The sequence below is a fragment of the Aquarana catesbeiana genome, linkage group LG06 (assembly GCF_042186555.1).
Source record: "Aquarana catesbeiana isolate 2022-GZ linkage group LG06, ASM4218655v1, whole genome shotgun sequence".
NCBI lineage: Eukaryota > Metazoa > Chordata > Amphibia > Anura > Ranidae > Aquarana > Aquarana catesbeiana.
The window spans coordinates 282,833,908-282,857,649 of NC_133329.1; the positions used below are offsets into that span (position 1 = coordinate 282,833,908).

The 23,742-nt window shown below is 42.0% G+C and overlaps 1 protein-coding gene across 1 annotated transcript in view; it reads right to left on the reverse strand.

The window, feature by feature from the left end:
- The window catches only part of IDH1 (isocitrate dehydrogenase (NADP(+)) 1), a 46,405-nt gene that overhangs the window by 17,330 nt on the left and 5,333 nt on the right, over positions 1–23,742 (reverse strand). The window contains exons 2-4 of the mRNA XM_073633421.1: positions 23,141–23,263; positions 10,104–10,395; positions 8,900–9,005 (exon numbers count right to left, since the gene is read on the reverse strand). Coding sequence (XP_073489522.1) covers positions 8,900–9,005; positions 10,104–10,395; positions 23,141–23,262 — 520 coding nt within the window. The 5' untranslated portion in view covers position 23,263. The remainder of the gene's footprint in view (positions 1–8,899; positions 9,006–10,103; positions 10,396–23,140; positions 23,264–23,742) is intronic.

Below are 23,742 nucleotides of genomic sequence, written 5' to 3' on the forward strand. Positions count from 1 at the left end.
GCTAAGGTTCAGATGTAGGTTTTCATTTAATTTATAAAATGCGGTGGCCTCCTAACACATACCAGAATTCAATAACATGGAGTATGACACTTACAATAGAATTTTATGGGACTATCATTCATATACATATGGGAGCATTAAAGGAAACATGTCATGGGGCAATAAATTGGTTGATCTTTTTAAAAAGTGCTGCTTGCCTGGGTGCCATGCTGCTCCAACTTCTTTAATGCACTAAAAGAACACCAAAAGATTGCGTCTGACCTCACTGACTGCATGCTTGTTGTGGATCACTGGATTGGGAAAGTATTGGAGTCACAGACACCCAGGCAAATAGCAATTTTTGGAAACCAACAATGACAACCTACATATGTCTCACGGTATAGTGACCTTAAAAAACACAAGGCCTGTGTTCGGTTAAATCTCCTTCTCAGCAGGTCTCAAATTGGGAACAAAAACGATCTTGCGCCCATGTACTAATAGAAGCCGTTCTTACTGTACTTCCAAAATAATGATGCAATGGTAAATGTGAGCAGCTCTTAACACCCAATGATCCTAAAGTAAGGGTTATTCTGTACATTTGGTTTAGGAGACTAGTTGAATTCAATATTAGTAACCCTGAGTTTCAGAACCGAAAGATTTGTGAATAGGTGATTTGCAGAGATCTATACAGCTTCGCCAATAAAATCTTAGAATTGTTCCTGTCAGGGTTGGGCTCAGCCCTCCCTTCTCAGTGCTCAGCTGTTGGTTAATTGCCAGCACTTGTCGTTCCACAGTGCCTCACCTGGTGATCATTTCCTGCTCGTCAGCCAGCCCCTTCTGGCTATTTAAACTGCCTGGATCAGTTCTCCCATGCCTTCGCCTTGGTCAACATATCTGTAGATTCTCTGCTGTGTTCTTGTTAAAGACTTGCCTGGCTGACGTGCCTTCTGGTTCCTGATCCTGTCTGCTGCCTCCGACTACGCTGATCTCTGGCTTCCTGATTTACTGGCTTGCACCGACTACCCGCTTTGATTACCAAACCCTGGCTATGTTTTGACTACGTTTACTATTTGTACCATTTTTACCACTATATTAAAAAGGTGTGATTTTGACTGCATTTTCTGTCTCCGTCTGATTCATGGTTCCTGACAGTAGGCAAAGGCCATGAACTTAGAAGATGCAGGCAATCCACCTAGTAGTAATATTTTTTTCCAGGACTGAATGAGCAGGATCACATCAGTTTGCCATAGCGTTACAGATGCTTACCTGAAACCTTCCACTGTGGCTGTTCCAGTACAACAGATGGGGCAGGCCGTCACTGCTGCTGCTCCAGCCCCGTGCAGGCACCCTCCTCAAATATTACCTCTGTAAGAGGTATGTCTGGTTCCGCTCCGCTTCCCCAGCGATTTGGGGGCAATCCAGTTCAATGCAGAGGGTTTCTCAACCAGGTTGGGATATACTTTGAGATGCTGCCCCAGGCGTTCGCCACAGACAGAGGCAAAAGTAGGCTTCATCATTTCTTTGCTTTCCGATAGAGCCTTGGCTTGAGCAAACCCTCTATGGGAGACGCAAAAACCCATTGTTCTGGGTTACCTTTTTAAAGGAAGCCACAAACTCTGGGTATCAGACAATCCCACTTGCTCCGCTTCTGCTGCCAAAAGCCTCATGTCCATCAAACAGAGTACGAGAACTGTTGCCATTTACGCCATTGAATTTCGTACTCTGGCAGCAGAAGTCAATTGGAACAATGAGGCTGCTTTTTCTCATTGTCTCTCAGATAATATCAAAGATGAGATGAGATAGCAGCCGAAAGACACCTACAGATCTGGAGAAGTTGATCACGTTTGCCATTCTGATTAAATCAGAGAGAGACCTTCCTTTAAAGAGCGCGTGCAGAAGCCTCCTGTACGTTTGGCTCAGAGCTTTGCAGTCCCACCCTTGCCTCCCATGCCTATTGGTACAGAGTCAGCCAGTGAAATATAACCCATGCAGTTGGGCTTCACATGTCTGTGGAGGAGAGGGCCTTTAGGAGGAGGGAGAGATTGTGCATTTATTGTGGCCAGGCAAGTCACTCGTTAAAGTCCTGTCCTACCTATCCTGGAAACGCTTGCACCTGAGGTCCTGTAGGGATCAGACCTCAGGTGGCGTTATGTCCCCAGTTATCCTGAAGGATAAACCTTTTGTTCCGGTTACCCTTTCTTGATCCGAGTTGTCCATCGAGACACAGGCTCTAATAGACTCCGGGGCTGCAGGCCTGTTTATAGATAGGCACAAAGGCACTAAGCACTCGATTCCGCTGCAGCTTCGTGCCACTCCATTTTCCACTGAGGCTACTGATAGGAGACCTCTACAGCCTTCCCATGTGACTCATGAGACTGCTCAGTTGACCAATTTAAAAAGTCATTTCCTCACCCCATTACCCAGTGGTTATTAGTTATCCTTGGTTACAGAGGCACAACCCCTCTTTTCTTTGGGCTGAGGTTCTTTCCTGGTCGCCACAATGCAGCAAGACATGTTTTCGGAAAGTGGCCAAGGTCTTGTGCACCTCTTTACTCACCTCCCTCCCAGAGGAGTACCGCAAATTTGGCGATGTCTTTGAGAAAGGTCAAGTCGGTAGTTTGCCTCCACACCGGTCATATGATTGCGCAATTGACCTTCAATCTGGTGCCATGCCTCCTCTTGGCCCTTTGTCAATCTCAGAGGATAAAGCCATGGAGGACTATGTTGCTGATGCACTTTCTCGAGGGTTCCTCTGCAAACCCTCATCTCCGACTGGCGCTGGATTTTTCTTTGTGAAAAAGAAGAGTGGAGAACTGAGACTTTGTATTGATTTATAGGGGTCTCAATCGCATCATGATTAAGAAGATGTATCCGATTCCGTTGGTTACAGAATTATTAGACTGCCTCAAGGAAGCAACAGTTTTCACAAAGCTCGATCTGAGAGGGGCATACAATCTAGTGAGGATCAAGGAGGGGGCGACCAATGGAAAACTGCATTTAATACTAGGACATTACGAATACCTCGTAATGCAGTTTGGTCTTTGCAATGCTCCTGCAGTTTTTCAGGAATTCATCAACAATGTCCTCCGAGATACGTTGCAGCAATTTGTGGTGGTTTATCTCAATGACATTCTCATATATTCTAATTCCCTAGTGAGCCACCACCCAGATGTCTCCTGTGTGCTACAGAGGCTGAGAGATAAGAACCTGTATTGCAAGTTGGAAAAAATGCGAGTTCCATCAGGAACTGTTCCATCAACAGGTTAAATTTCTGGGTTATGTCATTTCTACTGCTGGTCTTTCGATGGACCCAGGCACATTATCTGCAGTTCTACAGTGGCCTTGACCCATAGGTCTACATCCGCTACAACGTTTTCTTGGCTTGGCCAATTATCGAAGTTTACTTGTAACTTCTCTTTTCTGGTCAAACCCCTGATTGATATGACCGGTAACTCAAAGAATTGGTCTCCAGATTCCATTGTGTTGGCACATCCCGATTCCATGTTACCCTTCATTCTTGAGGTTGATGCATCTGAGACTGGAGTTGGTGCCCTTCTGTCTCAATGTCCTACCTCTGAAAACACTATGCATCCTTGTGGCTACTTTTCTAAGAAATTGTCTCCTGCGGACTGCAATTACGAGATTGGGGACAGAGAGCTGTTGGCGATCATTTTAGCTCTTAAAAGAATGGAGGCATCTCCTCGAAGGTACCACTGTTCCGGTTCTCATTTTGACTGACGATACCTCCCGATCGTATTCTGGCCACTGTTCATACAAGTCTCACTTCACCCTTGGGCGACAGAATTCTTGCCGCTCAGATCCACTCTCCCCCCGAGAAACCTTGTGACCACTGCTTTGTCCCTGAGAGTCTCCGCACTGGCTTTGCTCCAGACTTACCATTCTCCCAAGGCAGCATCAACTCATTTGGGTCATTTCCCAACAATTCCGGTGGCCTAGTCTCCACACGGATGTAGCCACCTTCATAGCCGCTTGTTCTGTGTGTGCTCTGTGTAAGACACCACACCTTCCAGAGGGTCTCCTGCAACCCATACCCAATGGAGAGGCCTTGAACCCACCCGGCTATGGATTTTATTGTAGAGTTACCCAACTCCCAGGGAAACAAACACAGTTATTCTTATGGCGGTTGACCGTTTCTCGAAAAGGTCACATTGTATTCCACTTAAGAAGTTGCCCACATCCAAAGAACTGGTATCAATTTTTGTTCGGGAGATCTTTCGATTACATGGGCTACCCAAGGTTAACTGGTAGCCAGTTTGTCTCCAAATTTCGGGGAGCCTTTTGTGCACAGTTGGGAATTCAGCTTTCCTTCTCCTCTGCATATCACCCGCAGACCAATGGGGCTGCAGAACGAGCCAACCAAGCCTTGGAGCAGTTTCTCACACTGCTATATTTCTGACCATAGCAACTGGTCAGACCTTCTTACCTTGGGCGGAGTTTGCTCACAATAGTGCTGTCAATACTGCTTCCCGATGGTCTTCGTTTTTGGTGAATTATGGTTTCCAACCATCCATGTTGCCGGACTCATTTGCTCCTCAAAGAATTCCTGCATTAGAGGAGCATCTGGTGGTCTTCGTTTCACTTGGGTACAGGTCCAAGAGTCCTTGCAACGTGCCAGTGATAGGTATAGACTCCATGCTGACCGCAGACGCCTACCTGCGCCTTCCTACCAGGTTGGGGAGAGGGTCTGGCTGTCATCTCGCAACCTCCGACTCCCTCACTGAAACTGGCACTACGGTTTATTGGGCCTTTTCGTATTCTCCATAAGATCAACCCAGTGGCTTTTGCATAAGACCTTCCTTCTAACAAGCCTTTCTAACAAGCCTCGAATATATTTCATGTCTTCTTAAAAACCTTGGTGTGCAACCGCTTCACCACCTCGGTACCGTGTCCTCGCCTGGTTCAGGTTGAGAACCATGAGAAGTACAAGATAAAATCATTGACTCCCGTAGGTGCATACAGCACCTGGTTCATTGGAAAGAGTATGGTACGGAGGAGTCTCTTGGGTATCATGCTCGGACGTACATGCTGTCCTCCTCCGTGCTTGCCATAGACGTTTTCCCCTCAAACCTGTTGGCCCTCCGAGGGGGAGGGGTTATTGAGGAGGGGGTACTGTCAGGGCTAGGCTCAACCCTCCCTTCTCAGTGCTCATCTGTCGGTTAATTGCCAGCACTCATCGTTCCACAGTGCCTCACCTGGTGATCATTTCCTACTCGTCAGCCAGCCCCTTCTGGCTATTTGAACTGCCTGGTTCAGTTCTCCCATGCCTTTGCCAACACATCAATAGATTCTATGCTGTGTTCCTGTTAACCGCTTTCCGACCAGTGCATCGAGAAATAAGTTGGCACAATGGCACGGCTGCGCAAATGGGCATACAGGTACGTCCCCTTTAAGACACGGCATTGTGGGCACGCGCCCGCCGCGTACTTCGTGACCAAGGACTCGATGTCCGCTGGGGGCCTGCGATCATGTTGCGGATCGGCAGAACTGAGAGATACCCATGTAAACAAGGCATTTTCCCGTTCTGCCTAGTGACATGACAGATCTACTGCTCCCGGTCATCGGGAGCAGTGATCACTGTCATGTCAGTGGTAGACCATCCCCCCCACAGTTAGAATCACTCCCTAGGACACACTTAACCCCTTGATTGCCCCCTAGTGTTTAAACCCTTCCCTGCCAGTGTCATTTATACAGTAATCAGTGCATTTTTATAGCACTGATCGTTGTATGACAATGGTCCCAAAATAGTGTCAAAAGTGTCCGATATGTCCGCCATAATGTCGCAGTCACCATAAAATTAAAATCGCAGATTGTCGCCAATACTAATTAAAATAAAATAAATATGCCATAAATCTATCCCCTGTTTTGTAGACGCTATAACTTTTGTGCAAATCAATCAATATACGCTTATTGCGTTTTTTTTACCAAAAATATGTAGAAGAGTACATATTGGCCTAAACGGAGAAAGAAATTAGTTTTTATATATTTTTTGGGGATATTATAGCAAAATATAAAAAAATATTGCTTATTTTTTTCCAAAATTTTCGCTCTTTTTTGTTTATAGCACAAAAAATAAAAACCGCAGGAGGTGATCAAATACCACCAAAAGTAAGCTCTATTTGTGGGGGAAAAAAAAAAAAGGACGTCAATTTTGTTTGGGTGGAACGTCGCACGACCGCGCAATTGTCAGTTAAAGCGACGCAGTGCCGTATACCGCAAAAAGTGCTCTGGTCAGGAAGGGGGTAAATTTTCTAGGGCTGAAGTGGTTGAAAACTTGCCTGGCTGATGTCCCTTCTGGTCCCTGATCCTGTTTGCTGCCTCCGACTACGCTGATCTCTGGCTTCCTGATTTACTGGCTTGCACTGACTACACGCTTTGATTACCAAACCCTGGGTATGTTTTGACTACGTTTACTATTTGTAGCATTTTTTACCACTATATTAAAAGGTGTGATTTTTGCTGCATTTTCCATCTCCATCCGATTCACGGTTCCTAACAGTTTCGAGGTACAAATCCAGCTTTTTTTAAACAAAAATCTCCTTATGTCCAATTTATACACTACAATAAGTGTAATCACATTTTAATTCAATTCAGACTCCTACCTATGTCTGTTCCAAGCACTCTTCCTTTGGACTGCTCATGTTTTCCCTAAAATAAAAAGGTTTTATGTGGAGCATGAAGCTCCACAGTACACAGCTTGCCCATCAGTGTGCCAAACCACCTAGATACTTTCCTGGCTGATGTCATATTGGTTTAGATCAGGTAAGGGAATGTATATTTCCATTTAGACTCCAGGGAGTAGTAATAAAATTATTCTAAAATGTAATACTTTCCTGCTCTGTGCAATGGTAATGCACAGAGCAGCCCCTTTCCTCCCCTTCTGGGATCCCATGCCGGCTCTCTCCACTCCTCTTCTCCGGTCATGTGCTGCGGGTGCACTCCTGAGTCGGGCTGTGTCCATAAACACACAGCGTGGCTCACCCATGCCCCCTTCTCACAGGATTTGACTGACAACACTAGGAACCAAAGCTCCTGCTGTTGCCTGTGTGTCCTGTGTGAAGAGGAAGAGAATCCAGCACTGCTGCAGATGGGCACAGTGCTGCATCAAGGGAGGACTCAGGTAAGTGTACATTTCAAGCCAATGATAAAAACAAAAACACATTCCACCAGCAGTAAACTTGAATAAAAAAGTAATGGTAAATTCAAAGATATGGTTAAAAATAAATTATGTGAAATCAGTTGTGATTTGAAGCATGTTTTAGTTCCAAAAGTAGAGTTGCAAGTTAACCAAACTTAGCAGAAGGGTAAAAATATACATCACAGTGCAGTGCAAATCTAAATTGAAATTTCAGCTGTTGTGCAGGGGATGAAGTTAAACACAATACAAAAAGTTACAGAAATGTATAAACTTTGCAGTATAAATGATTGATGCATACAGTGGATATAAAAAAAAAAATTATATAAATAACTATATTATTATTATTAAGTATTATATATATATATATATATATATATATATATATATATATATATATATATATATATATATATAAAATATTTATTTCAGGTACTTATATTGTGCCATCAATTTACGCAGCACTTTACATATACATTGTACATTCACATCAGTCCCTACCCTCAAGGAGCTTACAATCTAAGGTCCTTAACTCACATTCATACATACTAGGGACAATTTAGACAGGATCCAATTAACCTACCAGCATGTCTTTGGAGTGTGGGAGGAAACCAGAGTACCCGGAGGAAACCCACGCAGGCACAGGGATAACTTGCAAACTCCAGGCAGGTAGTGTTGTGGTTGGGATTCGAACCAGCGACCCTTCTTACTGCTAGGCGAAAGTGCTATCCACTACACCACTGTGCCGCCAACATCAGAACTTTTTCCACCTTTAATGTGACCTATAAACTGTATAACTGTTGAACAGCAAACTGAAATCTTTTTAGGTGGAGGGAAGTAAAAATAAAAAACTAAAATAATATGTTTCCTTGTGCCGCGTACACACGAGCGGAATTTCCGACAGAAAGAGTCTGATGGGAACTTTTCATCGTATATTCTGACCGTGTGTATGCCCCATCGGACTTTTTCTGTCGAAAATTCAGACGGACTTAGCTAGAGAACATGTTCTATATTTTTCTGATGGAACAAATTACTATCGGAAAAAACGCTTGTCTGTATGCTGTTCCAACGCACCAAAAACGACGCATGCTCTGAAGTACGAGACAGAAGCTATTGGCTACTGGCCATTGAACTTCAGTTTTCTAGTCCCGTTGTACGTCACCGTGTTCTGGATGGTCGGAATTTGGTGCGACCTGGTTTATGCAAGATAGCTTGAGCGGAATTCCGTCGGAAAATCCTTGGCAGCCTCTCTGATCAGTTTTCTTCTCGTCTTTTAATCAATTTGGGAGGGACGTTCAGTTCTTGGTAATGTCACTGTTCTGCCATATTTTCTCCACTTGATGATGACTGTCTTCAAGGCTGTGTTCCATGGTATAGCTAATGCCTTGGAAATTCTTTTGTACCCTTCTCCTGACTGATACCTTTTAACAATGAGATCTGATGGTTTGGAAGCTCTCTGTGGACCATAGCTTTTGCTGTAGGATGAGACTAAGAAAATGCCAGGAAAGACCTACTAGAACAGCTGAACTTTATTTGGGGTTAATCAGAGTCACTTTAAAATGATGGCAGGTGTGTAATGACTCCTATTTAACATGAGTTTGAATGCGATTGCTTAATTAACATTTTAACAGGGGTGTGTAGACTTTTTATATCCACTGTATATAAAAGCAATGTAAACAAAAAAAATATAATAATAATAATAAAAAAAAACCAAAAAAAAAAACCACATGCACACACCCGCAACACACACAATAAAATAATACATACCTTCAAAATTATGGACGACATATTTAATGGGTTCTCCACCGTCTTTAGGAGTAAATGAGATTTCCACCTTGCCTGGACCAGGAACGACAAAATCAGTTGCCCTGTACTACAAATAAAGACAAAATAGTTCTGTTAAAACAGTTTTCTTGACAGTTACTTTTTAAACTATGCAGTATGTGCGTTATATAGGAAGTAAAAAGAAATTACCAAAATTGTAATAAAAGACAAATAAAAATTTGATAAGCAATGGTTCCTCTCCTTCACTACTCAAAATGGGGGGGAAAAAAAAAAACCACACACAACACCTCACACCCCTCCAGGATCTGCCTTACAATGCTCCTGATCCTCCCTCTGCCCAAGATCAAAAAATTAGGTTTTAAAATTACCAGATTAGAAAAATACTTGCTATGGTTGGATGCAGAGAGGAGGGTCCTGTGAAGAGCCACATGTCACTTCAGACAGAGCCCTGTGCGCCACATAGAACCACATATCCTGTCACACCTTGGAACCGCGGTAACATTTTTTGGGTGGTGACAAGGAAGTTTTTTGCTCTGTTTCTGCCTTCTAGCTGCAATCACAGGCAGGGCTGTGAAAGTCAGAGGGGGGGGAAAAAAAAAAAAAAAAAAAAAAAAAAAAAGGGATCCACCACATAACTATGTCAGCCTTGCACAAATACTACAGGGAGCCGTTTCACTTCTGGTAACCCTACACAAGCGAAGGAACAACAACAGTCTAGCACAAAGTATTTATGAATTAGTGCCTTTGAGTGTTCTACTCGAGACGTACTTCATGTTTTTAATCTAGGCTCAGGTGTCACCATTTTTTCTTTGGGGAGACTCATTTTCAACTGCTTTGTGCTGAACTATTGATGCCTGTGTCTCCATTCATTTATTGAGCTACCCTGTGATATATCTTTGTCTCATCAAGTAGGTTGATGTTTTTCAGTACACATTTTCTTACTTTGTGTCATCTTTGGGCATAGTTGGACTATAATGGGAGGTGCTACATATCTGTAATATTTTAAAACTTCATGGGTTTTAAATGTGTTTCTATTACATGTAGTGCATTATTAAACTTGTGATATATATTATCGATACACCATTCATGGTTTGTGTATTTTTGATATGTTAGTGTTTGTTTAATCTCGCTGAGTCCACATTTCAGGCTTTTACTTTGTGATGTTGATAAATGTCTAAAGCCTCACCTGATCCCCATAAGCATGACGTCCAATGATGATAGGCTTGACCCATCCAGAGACGAGTCTGGGAATGTTCTTACAAATGATGGCCTCTCTGAATACTGTTCCTCCTAGAATGTTTCGGATGGTTCCATTTGGTGACTTCCACATTTGCTTTAACTTGAATTCCTCTACTCTGTTCTCATCAGGGGTAATGGTGGCACACTTAATCCCAACATTGTATTTTTTGATGGCTTCAGCAGCTTCAATTGTGACCTTATCATCCGTCAAGTCACGATTTTCCATTCCAAGATCATAGCTGTAAAGATACAATGTGTTATATCAACAACAATGTAATACAAAGTGTAATAATGATGCAAAGACATAACACTATCTCTTTACCTATGGTGAAGTGGTCTTGTGTGACTTCCTATGCATGGAATTCTCTCTCATTATAGAAGGAGCCTAGGACAAAGTTATGATTAGTGACCGTGTCTAGAGACACTGAGCCAGATGCTGGTGAAGTGACCTTTGAGTATTCAAGGTGACCTAATTGGAACCTGAGAAGGACATTCAGTTTGAGCCTGTTAAGACTAATTGTACATAATATGTCTGTCCTAACCAGAACTTGCCTTACTTGTTCTTAGAACAAGGTTTGCAGTAAACTCAGACAACCTCTACAGCCTGTAACCAAGGTGAAGTAATGTGTACCAATAAATCTCCTCCTGGTCCCCGATCACATTTATAGATCTGATCTAAAATGTGAAACCCCAAAGTACATACAAGGTCCAAGCATGTTTTTTTTTTTTTTTGACACGCTATAAGAAAAAAAAAAAAAAAAAAAAAAAAAAAAAAAGAAGGGAAGAGTACAGCTCATATACTTTACAGAAAAACAGTGTACAGACCAAATCATTCAGGAAGAACAGAGCAAGAAGCACGATAATAGTGCAGGTTAGGCATCTGTTGGCTTACACAACTCAATGCAACCTGAGCTTCCACATACATTATAAACTACAAAATAATGAAACAAAAGATATATTCCCAGTGTGCAAGTGTCTCCCGGTTTTTATTTGAGAAACAGGAAAACCCATAGCTGGGGAGATACTCCAACTACGGGAGGGACCAAAATGATATGGAGGAAAGGGTAGGGGAAGAAACGAGGAGATGAGAATCAAAAAAGGGATCCATCAAGAGGCATCACCTATAAATCAGAGACAATTACAGTTCAAGATACTGTCCCATAGGGCTCCCCATCACAACTCCAACACACGAAGGATAAGAATGCAAGAGGACTATCTGGTCCAAGCATTTAAAGTCCAGTTCATAAAATGTGTTCAAATATTATGCTACTCTGCAAGACAAAGAAATTCAAAAATATCCTGTATTGTCTCGATGATGGCTTTTTACATTGGCCTGGGAATGCCAGCCAGTCTATGTAAAGAACCGTTGTGTTTAAGAAATGTTACGGTAAAGTGACCAGGACACTTAGACACACACACACACACACACACAGCGAGGGAAAAGTATTTTATCACCTGCTGATTTTGTACGTTTGCCCACTGACAAAGAAATGATCAGTCTATAACTTTTAATTGTAGGTTTATTTTAACAGTGAGAGACGGAACAAAAACATCCAGAAAAACGCATTTAAAAAAAAAAAAAAAAAAAGTTATAAATTGATTTGCATTTTAACAAGTGAAATAAGTATTTGATCCCTTATCAGCAAGATTTCTGGCACTCAGGGGTCTTTTAGACCGGTAATGAGCTGAGATTAGGAGCACTCTCTTAAAAGGGAGTGTTCCTAATCTCAGCTTGTTACCTGTATGAAAAGACACCTGTCCACAGAAGCAATCAGATCCCAATCTCTCCACCATGGCCAAGACCAAAGAGCTGTACAAGGATGTCAGGGACAAGATTGTAGACCTACACAAGGCTGGAATGGGCTACAAGACCATCACCAAGCAGCTTGGTGAAAAAGTGACAACAGTTACAGGTGCGATTATTCGCAAATGGAAGAAACACAAAATAACTGTCAATCTCCCTCAGTCTGGGGCGCCATACAAGGTCTCACCTCCTGGAGTTTCAATGATCATGAGAACGGTGAGGAATCAGCTCACAACTACAGGGGAGAATCTTGTCAATGATCTTAAGGCAGCTGGGACCATAGTCACCAAGAAAACAATTGGTAACACACTACGCCGTGGAGGACTGAAATCCCACAGCGCCCTCAAGGTCCCCCTGCTCAAGAAAGGATGTGTACAGACCCATCTGAAGTTTGCTAATGAACATCTGAATGATTCAGAGGAGAACTGGGTGAAAGTGTTGTGGTCAGAGGAGACCAAAATTGAGCTCTTTGGCAAGGAGGAGGAGGGAGGAGAAGGGAGGAGGAATGCTGCCTATGACCCCAAGAACACCATCCCCACCGTCAAACATGGGAGGTAGAAACATTATGCTTTTGGGGGTGTTTTTCTGCTAAGGGACAGGACAACTTCACAGCATCAAAGGGACAATGGACAGGGCCATGCACTGTCAAATCTTGGGGGAGAACCTCCTACTCTCAGCTAGGGCACTGAAAGCGAGCCATGGATGGGCATGCCAGCATGACAATGACCCAAAACACACGGCCAAAGCAACAAAGGAGTGGCTAAGAAGAAGCACATTAAGGTCCTGGAGTGGCCTAGCCAGTCTCGAGACCTTGATCCCATTGAAAATATATGTGGTGGGAGCTGAAGATTCGAGTCACCAAATGTCAGCCTCGAGGATCTGCAGAGGAGTGGGACAAAATCCCTCCCGAGATGTGTGCAAACCTGGTGGCCAACTACAAGAAACGTCTGACCTCTGTGATTGCCACCAAGTACAAAGTCATGTTTTGCGAAGGGGTCAAATACTTATTTCACGCATTAAAATGCAAATTAATTTATAATTTTGAAATGCGATTTTTCTGGATATTTTTGTTATTCTGTCTCTCACTGTTAAAATAAACATGCCATTAAAATTAGACTGATCATTTCTTCGTCAGTGGGCAAACGTACAAAATCAGCTGGGGGTCAAATACTTTTTCCCCGTGTGTGTGTGTGTAATTTTCTGCATTTAGTAGTCTGAGTGTCTTACACAGGAGGGAGTACACCGATAGGCATTCTCATAATATAAAATATATACAATATATCCCCATCTATTATATACAAATACAGTATATATACACACACTGCCATTTTAGATTAGTTTGGTGCATTACATCTGTGTGCTACATTAAGTAAATAGCTGCATACAGCCGCCTTTACCCATTTAGGTCTATGGGCAGCTGTACACAGCTCTAGGACATCCGGGACACCAGAGATACGCAGTGTCTTTACACGGCACAGGCAAATGCGCCCATGTGCATGTAGCCTAATGGACAGGAATAAGGAAAAGAGGGAAACTTTGTATGCGCACGCCTGCTTGATTTTCTTGGCTACAATAAGGAAGGAACGTGTGCTACAGAAAGGACCAACTTATAAAATGGAGTGGCTGTATGGCAACTAGTAGGAAGACTTTGGTACAAGAGATGCTCTCATTGTATCTGCAGTTTGGTGAGATATCGCCAGCTGTTTTTTTTTAATCTTTGGCTGCTACAGCGCTCTGGTTCTTATATCCTCTATGTTCATGTTATTTATTTACCTTGTAAGTGCAATGTTTGAAGGTTTTATCTAAATAAATATATCAGTGTGTTTGACATTCTCACACTAGTGGTGCTCTTTTTGTTATCTTCCCCCATGTGATTGCATCCACCAGTTCAACAAAGTGGAGAGGAGCTGGTCGGGGATTTAACCCTTTATGGGTCACTGCGCTGCTGCCAAACACACGAGTGTAAGGCAACTTGTGTCTGCTTTTAGCGCTGCTAATCACTATAGTGGTTTTATGTGATTTTTATGATTAAACTTAAAAAGTAGTCAATTACACTTTGTAACAACTTCAGCATGGTTTACTACAGGGGTCCTCAAACTACGGCCTGCGGGCCACATGCGGCCCGCTGAGGACATTTATCTGGCCCACCCCACCCAGGGCCGGATTCCCGACAGGCCAGGCTCGGGCCGGGGCCAGGGCCAGGGCAGGTCCACTCTGCTTCGGCGGGGAGCATCTCCGCTCCTCTCAGACAAGCTACACAAGCCGCCTCCCCCACCCCAGTCATCTCTATGGAGGGCTCCGTGTGCCGCTCTGCACACTGGGAAGTGTAGTTTCCAGCACAGCCCCGCGCGGATTCACTTCTCACTCACATGGCAGACAGGAGGCGCGGAAGGGACGCTCGCCTTGTCCCAGGACAGTAAGGAGGAAGAAGAGTCTGACAGGGAGAGCACAGGCTTCAGGGAACAGCCTACTAGGAACAAGTGAGAACCAAGAGGTCGGGGAGACAGTCAGAGGCAAGTCCGTATGTGCAAGTGTCCCCCTCTCCACTGTCCACCTCTCCACCCCACTGTCCTTCTGACCACTCTGCAGCCCCCCCCCCCCCTCACCCCACTGCCTCCCCCTGTGCATCCCGCTGGTGTGGGGTTCTTTGGGGTGCTGTGGTTAGGGTGGTCCACTTTGGGGTGCCTTAGAGATATGATGGACTGATTTGGAGTGTTGAGATAGAATGGGGGGGGGCTTGCACTGATGGTGAGGCGGGCACTGATTGGGCTGCGTTGGCGAGCATCGATGGGCAGTGCAGTCTGTATGTCTCTGTGTGGGCAAAGTTATTGCTGATTATATATATAGATATAGATATAGATATAGATATAGATATAGATATAGATATAGATATAGATATAGATATAGAGAGAGAGAGAGAGAGAGAGAGAGAGAGAGAGATTGAGAGAGAATATATATATATATATATATATATATATATATCTCTATCTATATATCTCTATCTATATATCTCTATCTATATATATCTCACTAATAGCAATTTGGAATCCCTAGGAAAAAATGATGTCAAGAAAAAGAAAAATTGACTCGGAGTGTAGGATATTCAAAGAACAGTGGATTTATGATTACTTTTTCATGCAGTACAAGGAAAGAGCCGTGTGTCTCATATGCCAGAATATAGTGTCTGTGTTCAAAGAATACAATTTGCGTCGACACTATCAAACTCAACATAAAGATAAATATGATTGTTTGGTCGGAGAAGTGAGAAAAGATAAAATATTAAAACTGAAAAATACATTGATAACTCAGCAAAATACTTTTGTGAAGCAGAAGCAGCTAAATATTTCATCACTGCGAGCAAGTTTTCAAGTTGCCAAGCTAATAGCGTGCACTGGCAGACCATTCGTGGAGGGAGAATTTGTTAAAGGATGCCTTCTTTCTGTTGCCAAAGAGATGTGTCCAGAGGAGACCGATTTATTTAGTACAGTGAGTCTTTCAGGACCTACAATTACACAAAGGATTGAAGAAATGGGAGACAATTTGCATCAGCATTTGCATAACTCTGCAAAAAAACTTTCCTATTTTTCCTTGGCACTCGACGAAAGCAATGATGTTTGTGATTCTGCACAACTTCTAATTTTTATTCGTGGGACGAATGACTATTTCAAAGTCACAGAAGAGCTTGCTGCACTGCAAACCATCAAAGGAACAACTACAGGAGAAGATATCTATGAAAAGGTTTGCCAAACTGTGAATGGTTTGGAGCTGGACTGGGCTAAACTAGCCAGTGTGACAACTGATGGTGCTCCTAGCATGGTGGGGTCTAAGAAGGGAGTAATTGCTCGCATTAACCAAGAGATGGACAAACATAACCATTCTCATCCAATAGCCATACACTGCCTCATCCACCAACAAGCGCTGTGTAGTAGATCACTGAAGTGGGACTCTGTTATGAAAATTGTGGTATCTTGTGTTAACTTCATTAGAGCTCATGCACTAAACCACAGACAATTTCAGGAATTTCTGTCTGAGCTAAATGTTGCCTATGAAGATGTTCTGTACCACACAAAAGTCCGTTGGCTGAGTCGAGGGAGAGTTTTGAAACGTTTCTATGACTTACTTCCATAGATTACAGCTTTTCTGCTTTCAAAAAACAAAGAAGTACCAGAGCTCAATGATGCAGAATGGAAATGGCACCTTGCCTTTCTGACAGATGTAACAGAGCTACTCAACAGTTTCAATGTGCAACTTCAAGGAAAGGGGAAGCTCATCTGTGATATGCAATCACATGTGAAAGCATTTGAAGTAAAATGAGGCCTCCTCATCAAACAAGTGAAGGAGGAAGACTTCTGCCATCTCCCCACAACTCAAAACTTGTTAGTGGAAAAACCATTGGTTGCATTCTCCATGAACAGGACAACTTTTCCATAACCCATTTTCTATTGACATTAAAAAAGTGGATACAATTTACCAAATGGAACTGGCTGAACTGCAGAATTGTGATTCTCTGAAAGACACATTCAAGTCAAGCAGCCTTCCTAATTTCTATGCATCTCTCCCCTCTGAGACATATCCTAATCTCAGGAACCATACACGCAAAATGGCAACCATCTTTGCAGCACTTATGTCTGTGAACAGACTTTTTCCAGAATGAAACATCTGAAATCTCCAACCAGATCTAGACTAACTGATACACACATGCATCACTTGTTACGACTAGCAGTGACGAATATGGAACCGGACATTGACCATCTCATTAGCCAAAAGCAGGCCCATAGTTCCCATTGAATCGAATACTGGTAAGTTTGTTGATTTAACTTTACTTGTTCTTCATTTTAAATATTGTATTTGTTCCCGTTTTGTTTTTTCACTTCAAAATAAGATATGTGCAGTGTGCATAGGAATTTGTTCATAGTTTTTTTTTTTTTTTAAACTATAGTCCGGCCCTCTAACGGTCTGAGGGATAGTGAACTGGCCCCCTGTTTAAAAAAGTTTGAGGACCCCTGGTTTACTATAACAGCCTGCAGATGTTTTGCAATTTACACTTTCCCGTCTCTGTAACCCTCCATGGAAAAAAAAAAATAAAGAAACAAGCATTGGATGTATGCCAATTTTGTGATGTTCAGAGTTACTAATGATATTTTATTCATGTGAATTTCATGGGAACCCGAAAAAGGAATTGACAATCTGGCTGCTGAAATTACATTTGATAACTGGTTTGTGTATACTAGGGAATGATTTTTTCTTTTTTTTAAAGTACAGATTTGCTTTGTTGACACCTGAAAACATGAATCCTAGGATATTTCAAAAATGTATTAAGAAGAGAACTTGAATTATAAACCTGCAGCAGATAGACCAATGTTCTCAAATGGGAAAAAAAACAAAAAAAAAACAAAATACCCTACAAGGCAAAAAGGCACCATGAGCAGTGCATACTAGCTCATTATGAAATACCGTACTTGCCTTAGAACGAAGCTCCTACAGGGCCGTCCGGTCATCGATGAGGGGGCTGACATGTTCCCTCTTCGTTTATTTCGGGTACACGGCTCTGGCGCTGCGAGTGGCCAGAGCTGCGATGACGTCACTCTCGGGAGCCCTACGTTCTGGCACGATATGCCGGACCTTCACTGTGCGTGCCCCACTGACGTCAGCGGCTGCATGCAAGGTAATTATCATGTTTAGGAGACATTCATTTTACCTACACATAAGCCTTATTATAGGCTTACCTGTAGGTAAAAAGTTACCAAGCGCTTTAAGTAAGAATCTACCCCTTCACATGGCAAACAGAACCTTCTGAATTCACATACCTCATATAAAATAGGCCCAAAAGAATGATACAGTCATTCAATATAATTTATTAGTAGATAAGCCTATTAAGAATTCTACAGTTATGGTTTAATAATAGCTATCAAAAGTATAAGATCTGGCCAAAGGTATTGGAGAACTGGAAATTCCAGTAGTGTGACCTTTTCTCCAGATTCTGGATTGTTAAAGATTTGCAGCCATAATTCTTGTGGAATGCATCTACTAAAATAAATAAAAAAATCCTTAATCTGTTCAAAGTCTCTGCTTGATAAACAAAGTTGTTGGATGAACTAGAGTAAAGGGAAGAAAGGTAAAAGTCCTTATCCAGGGTGCATAAATCAGAGCTGAGTGAACACTTCTACAAAAGCAGTGATATTGTATTCAGTCTATTTTATGCTATGTGCTGTCCAATGGCTGACATTTACCTGTGTAGCTAGGTAGAGAAGTCTACCATTTGCAAAAAAAAAAAAAAAAAAAAAAAAAAAAAAAAAAGGTATATAATAATAAAGTTATTTTTTTTTTTTAGTAAATAAGTCTGCAAAGCATTGTAACCACAAACAGTGGATTGCGGGTGCAATGCCAGGCTCCTGCAGGCTCTTCCTCCATCTCTAGGTCTTTACCAAGTCAAGTGACTAGGAGTGTGTTGTGTTCCATTGTGCAAGACGGAACTTGTAGTTCATTCATTCATAGGTCTCTGAATGACCTGCAGTGATTCTATAACACTTTTAATTTTACAGAAATGCGGACTTGCAATAGTCTTAAGTGTTGGGTCATTCTGCATCTATTTCTACAATTCCAGAAAAAAAAAAAAAAACCTTCACTAATGTCTGTGGGTAAGTCTTATGCTAAACAAACACACAATGTTTCAGATTTAATTTACCAAATTACAAAATTTACCACTAGCAATGTAATGTTAGAGCATGCGTCAACAAATTCTTTAAATTACATCTAAATCAGAATTTAACTCTTTACCAGCCTTTCTCAATCTGTTGAACTCAAAGGAACCGTTAAATTCATCTGTAGGTTTCAAAAACCCCAAGCCAATAATTACCATATCCAGAGCTTATGATAAAATTTGCATGTTGGTCAGTAGGAATAATGCTTCCTGCATTATATCTGCGCTATGAAGGACAACAATAACGTACAGCAGCTATGCACTATAACCCAGATAGTAGGCACATAAGCAAAAAAAAAAAAAAAAGTGCAGCGCTATAAAGTGCAAACAATATCCATGGTGTAATCCATTAAAGTGGATGTAAACCCGAGATTTTTTATTTTTTTTTATATATCTGTATAAGATTTCCTATCATTTGAGCCCAGTCTTGCCACACAGAGTTAATCCATCTCTGGAATCCTCTTATTGTTCAGCGAGATAAATCTTGACAAACTGAGAAAAACCTTTGTCAAATCCTCCCCCTTGCTGTGAGTGACAGGTGATTTACATATCTTGTGCACTAGCCTAAGACATGCATTATTTTTTAATTCCCTCCCACTCCTTTCTTCAGCAGCTCTGCAAGGATTGGCTGTTCCACACCTCAGCATGATTTGGCATTCTGAAGTCATGTGGTTACTTTCCGGTCTTTTCATTGGATGTTAGAGATCATAGCAGAAGTTCAGTGTTAGAAATACACAGGAGAAAATGCATATTGACAAGGGGAGTGTAGAGGTGGGCGGGGAGTCTACTGACATCACGACTCCACCCACCGAGCTCCAGACAACAGACCCACCCACAGAATATGCAGTTTTTCGGGTCTCCTAACAGACAGAGGGGAGGCATTTGACAGGTAAAGATACATGCAGGAGGCATGTATATCCTTATAGATAACCCCTATGGCAGTAGTTTTGAAAGGATGACATTGGGTTTACATCCACTTTAAAAGTGCAAACAATATTGTTTACACCATGGATATTGTTTGCACTTTAATATTTTGGGGTATACACACACACATCAATTAATAGCGCTGCACTTTTTTTGCTATATCCCAATACTGATGGCTGAAAGAATTACCAGTTACAATTACCGGTAACGGTGTTTCTAGGAAATCTTCCAGGACGGCACACCTGAGAGATGACTTGTCTCACCTGACAGGAATCACAACCAACAAAACAGGTTAAAAGCCCCACCCTTCCCTCTGCTCCTCAGTTGTGCCAAAGTATTAGCCCACACCAGTGCACGAGGGTAAATTCTGTGAGAATTAGTTATCACCAACAAACCAGGGGTGGGAAGTAGGCCTGCCTTTCTGGAAGATTTTCTAGAAACAGTTACTGGTAACTGGTAATTTTCTCCAGTCATCTTCCAGGACGGCACACCTGAGACGATGATCAAGAATCTCAGGCCTACCTTAGGGTGGGACCACTGCTTGTAGGACTTTCCTGCTAAACGCCAGGTCCTGAGTTGACAACAGCTCCACCCTGTAGTGCCTCAGAAAGGTGATCTGGCTTGTCCACCTATTGTTTCGCTGCACGCTGAGGGAAACACAATTAAGAAGGAGCAGAGGGAAGAGTGGGGCATTTAACCTCTATTGTTGATTGTGTTTCCTGTGAGATGAGACCAGTCATCTCTCAGGTGTGCCGTCCTGGAAGATGACTGGAGAAAAATAATTGCTAAATGGTTAAAACTTCTGGAGGATTCCACGAACCCTGGTTGATGGCAAACTTTTTTTTATCTCACATGTAAAGTGAGAAACAAAATCTGGACTTTATGCAGTTCACATTGGGCCGTCTAACCAAGACATTTACCTGTCCCTGAACCTTCAGGACTCAATGTAACATCTTGTGGCCTAGCCAGCAAGCAGAAATAAATTAGAACTTATGAGCTGAAGAACTTCTTATCTTTCCAGTAAGAAGTAGGCAAGATCAGTCCCATTACAGAGATGTTTCAACAAAATATGAATCTCTGTATAAAAATGATGGCTTGTGATGATCAGAAACACTGATTGTCTCTAAGTGTATGCCTTTATGGCTTGAACCTCATAACAATTGGAGCCAAAAATCAGGGACAGGACATGCATAAACTAAAGACTCGTACACACTGTACGATTGTTGGCAGGGGATTGTCTGTTGACAGACTGTTGTCCTAAAATCTTACCGTTAGTACGCACCTTTTGACAATTGTTGTCCAACTTTCGGCCAACAAAATGTTGGATGGCAGGCTAGTAAATTTTCGGCGGACAACGGTTTGACATCAGATTTTCGTATGGTCAGTACACACATCCGTCACACAAAAGTCGAAAGTACAAACATGCATGCTCGGATTCAATGTTTACCAAACACGAAATTAGCAGAAATTCCTCGTAGTACATCACTGCGTTCGTGTTTGTGGCACGACAATTGTGTACAGGTTAGTATGCCAGACAAGATCCTGGCACATGCCCTTTTCACAAAAATCACCAAAACCATATAATATGGAGGTCAAACCTTAAGAGTTTTCAATTTGTGATGCAATCAGGCAGGCCCTTGCACTACATGGTTCTGGTAAATCTAAAGACAAAATCCTGCAGAAAATCTAATAGTGTGTATGGGGCATAAAGCTGAATACACACTATACAATTTTCTATAGATTTTTTTCCTTCAGATTCACCAAAACCATATAATATGAGTTCAAACCTTAAGAATTTCAATTTGCATGTAATCAGGCAGGCCCATGCACTACATGATTTTGGTAAAATCTAAAGGAAATCAGACAAAAGTTGTATAGTGTGTGTGTGTATGGGGGTCTTATAATGAGAGGAACACTAGACAGAATCACAAAGCAGCATTACCATTATCCAATATGGCTTTACATAATGACTATATTAACACACACACTTTATTTCTGAAAATGTAACATATTGATAAGTTTATCTAAATTAAGCCAATTATGTTCATGTACATATCTAAAACAAGACATGTTTCCACTCACTAAGCTGGATGGACATTGCACCATGTGTATAATCCACAGCAATTATTTGCAACTAACCCAGCTGAGCATGGCAAACAAATTCTTTAGTCATAGGTCAAACTTTAACTAAAAATAAAAAATACAAGAAAATATGCAGTTACAGCATGGATTGTGTGGTCTCTCATATGCAATATCAGAGGAGGGAGAGAGGGAGAGAGGGAGAGAGGGAGAGAGGGAGAGAGGGAGAGAGGGAGAGAGGGAGAGAGGGAGAGAGGGAGAGAGGGAGAGAGGGAGAGAGGGAGAGAGGGAGAGAGAGAGAATACTGTATTTATTGGCGTATAACACTCACTTTTTCACCCTAACAATTGGGTGCAAATAGCACGTGCGTGTTATACGCCAATACTTCAATTTTAGATGCCTCGGAGGGGACAGGGAGGGGGCGGGACGAGCGCTGTCAGATTACATACAGGAGAATTTCATGTTTACTTGGCGGCCTCTGTGAAAGGAAGTCCCCTCTCCTGGGCCGCCCCGCCTCCCTGTCCCCTCTAGGCTGCAGATGGGCATCAATCAGGCTGCACTGATGGCAATGGTGAGGCTGCTGCATTGATGGCACTTGTGAGGCTGCTGCATTGATGGCACTTGTGAGGCTGCTGCATTGATGGCACTTGTGAGGCTGCTGCATTGATGGCACTTGTGAGGCTGCTGCATTGATGGCACTTGTGAGGCTGCTGCATTGATGGCACTTGTGAGACTGCAGATGGGCACTGACCCTTATTTTGCTTCAAAGTTCCTTATTTAAAATTTTTTTTTTTTTTCCTGAAACTTCCCTCTTAAAATTAATGTGCGTGTTATACACCTGTGCGTGTTATACGCCGATAAATACGGTAATCACACATACATCAGGACTGCAGGAAGTTAAATAGAACAGAACAGGAAGATGCAATGTAGTCTCTAAAGCCGGATACATACTATAAAAAAAACTTTTGTTGTTTGATTTCCTTTAGATTTACCTTCAACTATGTAGTGCAAGGGCCTGCCTGCTTGCATACATATTGAAAGTCTTTAGGTTTGACCTCCCATTATATGGTTTTGGTAAATCTGAAGGGAAAAAAAAAAAAAAAAAAATCTACAGAAAATTGTATAGTGTGTATCCATTTTAAGTGGTTTAGCCCTTCATACAGAAAGGGTGGCAGATCTGTCCAATGTGAATCAGGGGAATTGCATACACTGAGCACATACAAATATACTTCTTATGACTACACAAGCCATGCCACTGCCTAATAACCAAAAAGAAAATCTGTCCGTAATGAAGGTTGAAGGAATACCATATGCATCCTAACAAACTAGACTGAACGTGACACGATTGGTTTAATAATCTGGATTAATACGTGCACTCATACCGAAGAACCACAGTCTGTGGCCAGTGTTAACACGACAAGAGGGACGACTACTGCTTATTGGGAAACGGAGTGAAAGAAAACTAGAATTAAATTACCTGTGCAGATCCAATTCCACGTAGGGTAAAACGAGCTTGTCTTTAATCAGCTCCCAAATAACCCGAGTCATTTCATCCCCCTGCATCTCCACCACGGAGCCACCTTGGATTTTCTTGGACATTCTAGTAAAAATAAAATGAACAAAACATGATTGTGTGTTTCTCATAAATAATGCTCCATTTAACAATACATATCAATTAAATAAAAATAGACACAGTAGAGATCATTGGTGGATAGTAGTAGTTTTTACCATGTAGGCAGCCCAGTCTGAGTCTCCACTGATTGAATATGGGCAGTGACCGTGCCTGTACAACTCAAAGAAGCTCCTACACTTTTCAGTAGGGAGCTGAGCTGAGCATCCAAAATCTTACTTTGGCTGCTTCCATAGGGTAGGGCTGTTGTAAAGGTATACTTCTTACAGAAATTATTTTTTCACTAAGGTTGTTCTTATAACTGTTCCAATATGACAATAATGCGTTTGGGAAAAGTATATATTTGTGTTGGATTAAACCCATGTACTACTTAGATTACATACATTAAACGTACATCTAATAAATATCTGGAGAACAGTTGCCTATAAGTGAATTATGATGTAATTAAG